This window comes from Cherax quadricarinatus, chromosome 52 (assembly GCF_038502225.1).
Source record: "Cherax quadricarinatus isolate ZL_2023a chromosome 52, ASM3850222v1, whole genome shotgun sequence".
Classification (NCBI taxonomy): Eukaryota; Metazoa; Arthropoda; class Malacostraca; order Decapoda; family Parastacidae; genus Cherax; species Cherax quadricarinatus.
This window is the reverse complement of record NC_091343.1, coordinates 29,232,752-29,240,251: the sequence shown is the minus strand read 5'-3', so window position 1 is coordinate 29,240,251 and position 7,500 is coordinate 29,232,752. Positions and strand designations below refer to the sequence as shown.

Below are 7,500 nucleotides of genomic sequence, written 5' to 3'. Positions count from 1 at the left end.
TATTGTGTATATGGACTTCAGTAAGGCTTTCGATAGAGTTCCACACCAGAGGCTATTGAGGAAACTTGAGGCACACGGAATAGGAGGAGAAATTTTTTCCTGGGTAGAGGCATGGCTGACAAATAGGCAGCAGAGAGTTTGCATAAATGGGGAGAAATCAGAATGGGGGCACGTCACAAGCGGTGTTCCTCAGGGTCAGTGTTGAGCCCGTTGTTGTTCACAATTTACATAAACGACATAGATGAGGGAATAAATAGCGACATAAGCAAATTTGCTGATGGCACCAAAATAGGCCGTCCAGTTCATTCTAATGAGGACACTAGAGCACTCCAGGATGATTTGAATAGACTGATGCAATGGTCGGAGAAGTGGCAGATGCAGTTTAATATTGACAAATGCAAAGTTCTAAATGTTGGACAGTTAAATAACCATACCACATATAAACTAAATAATGTAGATCTTAATACTACTGATTGCGAAAAGGATTTAGGAGTTCTGGTTAGCAGTAATTTAAGACCAAGACAACAGTGCATTAGTGTTCTCAATAAAGCTAACAGAATTCTTGGCTTCATATCTAGAAGTATAAATAATAGAAGTCCTCAGGTTGTTCTTCAACTCTGTATATCCTTGGTTAGGCCTCATTTAGAATATGCTGCTCAGTTCTGGTCACCGTATTACAGAATAGACATAAGTGCTCTGGAAAACGTACAGAGGAGGATGACATAGATGATCCCATGTATCAGAAATCTTCCCTATGAGGATAGACTGAGGGCCCTGAATCTGCACTCTCGAAAGGCGTAGAATAAGGGTTGATGTGATCGAGGTGTATAAATGGAAAACAGGAATAAATAAAGGGGATGTAAATAGTGTGCTGAAAATTTCCAGCCAAGACAGGACTCGCAGCAAAGGTTTCAAGTTGGAAAAAATCAGATTCAGAAAGGATATAGGAAAGCACTGGTTTGGTAATAGAGTTGTAGATGAGTGGAACAAACTCCCGTGTACAGTTATTCAGGCTAAAACGTTGTGTAGTTTTAAAAATAGGTTAGATAAATACATGAGTGGGTGTGGGTGGGTGTGAGTTGGACCTGACTAGCTTGTGCTTCTAGGTCTGGTGCATTGCTCCATCTTTGAATGGAGATGGTCAGACTGGGTGGATCATTGGGCTAATCCGGGGGGCGGGGGGGTCATTGGTCTAATCCGGTGGGGACATGGACCTGCTCCGCATGGGTCAGTAGGCCTGTTGCAGTGTTCCTTCTTTCTTATGTTCCTTAAATGCAACAGAAACCTCTTTACCCTTATCTAAATACTGTTCACATACATGATTCACTTTAACCACTTGGTCTACACACTCCCTAACCTTGCTAAAGCCTCCTTGTATATCTGCTGTCCTGCTCTTCTTCTCACTCTTAATTTCAATGGAGTTAATAACTGTATTATACACTTTAACAAGTATACTCAACCGACTTATTTCCCTATATTTTTTACATTCCTTTTGTCCTTTTTACCTTTATAGAAAGAAACTATGCATTCTCTCTGTCAAAGGTGCCTTACCCTCTTACATACCTGCATTAAATAAAAGCACCAACTACTACAAAATTATATCCCCACCTGCTTTTAACATTTCTGTCTTTAATCCATCAATCGCAGCTGCTTTACCCTCTTTCATTATACCCGCTGCCGCCTCCCTTACTTTATAAACCTTCACTTCTCTCTTACTTGCCCCTTTGATTCTCATTGTATCCCGTTTACCTTTTACTCTCACTGTTGCTACAACTAAAAAGTGATCTGATATACCTGTAGTCCTTATACAAACATGCACATCATGAAGTCTACCCATCAGTCTTTTATCTACCATGACATATTTATATATATATATATATATATATATATATATATTATTTTTTTATTATCACACCGGCCGATTCCCACCAAGGCAGGGTGGCCCGAAAAAGAAAAACTTTCACCATCATTCACTCCATCACTGTCTTGCCAGAAGGGTGCTTTACACTACAGTTTTTAAACTGCAACATTAACACCCCTCCTTCAGAGTGCAGGCACTGTACTTCCCATCTCCAGGACTCAAGTCCGGCCTGCCGGTTTCCCTGAATCCCTTCATAAATGTTACTTTGCTCACACTCCAACAGCACGTCAAGTATTAAAAACCATTTGTCTCCATTCACTCCTATCAAACACGCTCACGCATGCCTGCTGGAAGTCCAAGCCCCTCGCACACAAAACCTCCTTTACCCCCTCCCTCCAACCCTTCCTAGGCCGACCCCTACCCCGCCTTCCTTCCACTACAGACTGATACACTCTTGAAGTCATTCTGTTTCGCTCCATTCTCTCTACATGTCCGAACCACCTCAACAACCCTTCCTCAGCCCTCTGGACAACAGTTTTGGTAATCCCGCACCTCCTCCTAACTTCCAAACTACGAATTCTCTGCATTATATTCACACCACACATTGCCCTCAGACATGACATCTCCACTGCCTCCAGCCTTCTCCTCGCTGCAACATTCATCACCCACGCTTCACACCCATATAAGAGCGTTGGTAAAACTATACTCTCATACATTCCCCTCTTTGCCTCCAAGGACAAAGTTCTTTGTTTCCACAGACTCCTAAGTGCACCACTCACTCTTTTTCCTTCATCAATTCTATGATTCACCTCATCTTTCATAGACCCATCCGCTGACACGTCCACTCCCAAATATCTGAATACGTTCACCTCCTCCATACTCTCTCCCTCCAATCTGATATTCAATCTTTCATCACCTAATCTTTTTGTTATCCTCATAACCTTACTCTTTCCTGTATTCACCTTTAATTTTCTTCTTTTGCACACCCTACCAAATTCATCCACCAATCTCTGCAACTTCTCTTCAGAATCTCCCAAGAGCACAGTGTCATCAGCAAAGAGCAGCTGTGACAACTCCCACTTTGTGTGTGATTCTTTATCTTTTAACTCCACGCCTCTTGCCAAAACCCTCGCATTTACTTCTCTTACAACCCCATCTATAAATATATTAAACAACCACGGTGACATCACACATCCTTGTCTAAGGCCTACTTTTACTGGGAAAAAATTTCCCTCTTTCCTACATACTCTAACTTGAGCCTCACTATCCTCGTAAAAACTCTTCACTGCTTTCAGTAACCTACCTCCTACACCATACACTTGCAACATCTGCCACATTGCCCCCCTATCCACCCTGTCATACGCCTTTTCCAAATCCATAAATGCCACAAAGACCTCTTTAGCCTTATCTAAATACTGTTCACTTATATGTTTCACTGTAAACACCTGGTCCACACACCCCCTACCTTTCCTAAAGCCTCCTTGTTCATCTGCTATCCTATTCTCCGTCTTACTCTTAATTCTTTCAATTATAACTCTACCATACACTTTACCAGGTACACTCAACAGACTTATCCCCCTATAATTTTTGCACTCTCTTTTATCCCCTTTGCCTTTATACAAAGGAACTATGCATGCTCTCTGCCAATCCCTCGGTACCTTACCCTCTTCCATACATTTATTAAATAATTGCACCAACCACTCCAAAACTATATCCCCACCTGCTTTTAACATTTCTATCTTTATCCCATCAATCCCGGCTGCCTTACCCCCTTTCATTTTACCTACTGCCTCACGAACTTCCCCCACACTCACAACTGGCTCTTCCTCACTCCTACAAGATGTTATTCCTCCTTGCCCTATACACGAAATCACAGCTTCCCTATCTTCATCAACATTTAACAATTCCTCAAAATATTCCTTCCATCTTCCCAATACCTCTAACTCTCCATTTAATAACTCTCCTCTCCTATTTTTAACTGACAAATCCATTTGTTCTCTAGGCTTTCTTAACTTGTTAATCTCACTCCAAAACTTTTTCTTATTTTCAACAAAATTTGTTGATAACATCTCACCCACTCTCTCATTTGCTCTCTTTTTACATTGCTTCACCACTCTCTTAACTTCTCTCTTTTTCTCCATATACTCTTCCCTCCTTGCATCACTTCTACTTTGTAAAAACTTCTCATATGCTAACTTTTTCTCCCTTACTACTCTCTTTACATCATCATTAAACCAATCGCTCCTCTTCCCTCCTGCACCCACTTTCCTGTAACCACAAACTTCTGCTGAACACTCTAACACTACATTTTTAAACCTACCCCATACCTCTTCGACCCCATTGCCTATGCTCTCATTAGCCCATCTATCCTCCAATAGCTGTTTATATCTTACCCTAACTGCCTCCTCTTTTAGTTTATAAACCTTCACCTCTCTCTTCCCTGATGCTTCTATTCTCCTTGTATCCCATCTACCTTTTACTCTCAGTATAGCTACAACTAGAAAGTGATCTGATATATCTGTGGCCCCTCTATAAACATGTACATCCTGAAGTCTACTCAACAGTCTTTTATCTACCAATACATAATCCAACAAACTACTGTCATTTCGCCCTACATCATATCGTGTATACTTATTTATCCTCTTTTTCTTAAAATATGTATTACCTATAACTAAACCCCTTTCTATACAAAGTTCAATCAAAGGGCTCCCATTATCATTTACACCTGGCACCCCAAACTTACCTACCACACCCTCTCTAAAAGTTTCTCCTACTTTAGCATTCAAGTCCCCTACCACAATTACTCTCTCACTTGGTTCAAAGGCTCCTATACATTCACTTAACATCTCCCAAAATCTCTCTCTCTCCTCTGCATTCCTCTCTTCTCCAGGTGCATACACGCTTATTATGACCCACTTCTCGCATCCAACCTTTACTTTAATCCACATAATTCTTGAATTTACACATTCATATTCTCTTTTCTCCTTCCATAACTGATCATTTAACATTACTGCTACCCCTTCCTTTGCTCTAACTCTCTCAGATACTCCAGATTTAATCCCATTTATTTCCCCCCACTGAAACTCTCCTACCCCCTTCAGCTTTGTTTCGCTTAGGGCCAGGACATCCAACTTCTTTTCATTCATAACATCAGCAATCATCTGTTTCTTGTCATCCGCACTACATCCACGCACATTTAAGCAACCCAATTTTATAAAGTTTTTCTTCTTCTCTTTTTTAGTAATTGTATACAGGAGAAGGGGTTACTAGCCCATTGCTCCCGGCATCTTAGTCGCCTCATACGACACGCATGGCTTACGGAGGAAAGATTCTTTTCCACTTCCCCATGGACAATAGAAGAAATAAAAAAGAACAAGAGCTATTTAGAAAAAAGAGAAAAACCTAGATGTATGTATATATATATATGCATGTGCGTGTCTGTGAAGTGTGACCAAAGTGTAAGTAGGAGTAGCAAGATATCCCTGTTATCTTAGCGTGTTTATGAGACAGAAAAAGAAACCAGCAATCCTATATATATATATATATATATATATATATATATATATATATATATATATATATATATATATATATATATATATATATATATATATATATATATATATATATATATATATATATATATATATATATATAAATATATATTTCCATTTCAAAATTTCTAATGAAGAGTTCCTCTATGCAATTACCAAGATTGAATATTTTCATCTCTTGTAACTATATTTCACTCACCTCTTTGACTGCCATGATGCAACGATCTAACACAGTCTTGTAAGGTGCATCATGGGGAATGGGCCATCCAGACAGTCCAGGGAAGATACTCTCGCGGGCCACGTACAGCTGACTGCTTCCATCTGCTCGCGTGAATTCCTTTGCAATCTTTAATTCCAGGAAGCGTCGGGCTTCTATGGTTGCCTGCCTGTTAGAAATTATTGATGTAATTTATTTTGCATCATACTGTGCCAGTAATACTTGATATTACGAACACAGATATAGTATGGCCTGTGTACCTGGTAGTAATGGGGTGAAAGTGGAGTTAACAGAACTCAACAATATATACAGTAAATGACTTGTAGTTTCCTTCACCAAATATTAACAAGCTGGTATTTACAATATGTACAGTGGTGGAGTAGTAAGTGTTCAACATGGTGAAACAAGAGGGCAAAAGCAAAAGCCAGAGAATGTACCTTGCTCGACCAGCAGCACAGACATGTCTGTAAGTTCGCTTGGCACAAGTGAACCACATTGATACAGCTTTGACAGGTTTGTCTGTGATTGGCTAATGAATCAAGGTACTGACTTATCGGCAAGTACCTATTAATTGTTAAATCCTTAGCACCCAGTTAACTGCACGGGAGGCAGCCTATATGGGAGTGTGATATACACTAAGTAAAATGTAACATACTTGTAGCATGCTACAATTGACTTCATCATTTAAATCAGTAAGAAGGTTAATATAAATCAGAGTTTGAGGTACACTGAGAAAGATCCCACGTCCTTGTTTCCCAAAGGTGGATCCTGTGCTCCTGGACTCACTGGATATCCTATAAACGTGTTCATACTGTAAATGGGAAAAATTATATATAGCACCTATTTCAAAGAGCATCATATATACCTACTTACAGACGAAGAACATCCTCTCACGGGAAGAGTTAAAGTATACGTTCTCTTCGGAAGGATTTTTCCCACCTGCTCAAATGAAGAAGATCCTATATACCTGCTGAGATGTGATGGCATATATATACCTGCAGAGATGTGAAGGTATATATATATACCTGCAGAGATGTGAAGGTATATATGTACCTGGTGAGATGTGAAGGTATATATGTACCTGGTGAGATGTGAAGGTATATATGTACCTGCTGAGATGTGAAGGTATATATATACCTGCTGAGATGTGAAGGTATATATGTACCTGGTGAGATGTGAAGGTATATATATTCCTGCAGAGATGTGAAGGTATATATATACCTGCTGAGATGTGAAGGTATATATATATACCTGCAGAGATGTGAAGGTATATATATTCCTGCAGAGATGTGAAGGTACATATATACCTGCTGAGATGTGAAGGTATATATGTACCTGGTGAGATGTGAAGGTATATATGTACCTGCTGAGATGTGAAGGTATATATGTACCTGGTGAGATGTGAAGGTATATATATACCTGCTGAGATGTGAAGGTATATATGTACCTGCTGAGATGTGAAGGTATATATGTACCTGGTGAGATGTGAAGGTATATATGTACCTGGTGAGATGTGAAGGTATATATGTACCTGCTGAGATGTGAAGGTATATATGTACCTGGTGAGATGTGAAGGTATATATGTACCTGCTGAGATGTGAAGGTATATATATACCTGCTGAGATGGGAAGGTATATATATACCTGCTGAGATGTGAAGGTATATATATACCTGCTGAGATGGGAAGGTATATATATACCTGCTGAGATGTGAAGGTATATATATACCTGCTGAGATGTGAAGGTATATATATACCTGCTGAGATGTGAAGGTATATATGTACCTGCTGAGATGTGAAGGTATATATGTACCTGCTCATATAAAACAGTATGAAAAGGCCTCGAATCCTGCAGAAGCTCAAGACATTT

At 39.7% G+C, this 7,500-nt stretch overlaps 1 protein-coding gene across 1 annotated transcript in view; it reads right to left on the bottom strand.

Moving 5' to 3' along the window:
• LOC138854204 (ionotropic receptor 21a-like) overlaps positions 1-7,500 on the bottom strand; it is a 497,881-nt gene that overhangs the window by 34,016 nt on the left and 456,365 nt on the right. The window contains exon 6 of the mRNA XM_070096002.1: positions 5,615-5,801. Within this exon, the coding sequence (XP_069952103.1) occupies positions 5,615-5,801 (187 nt within the window). The remainder of the gene's footprint in view (positions 1-5,614; positions 5,802-7,500) is intronic.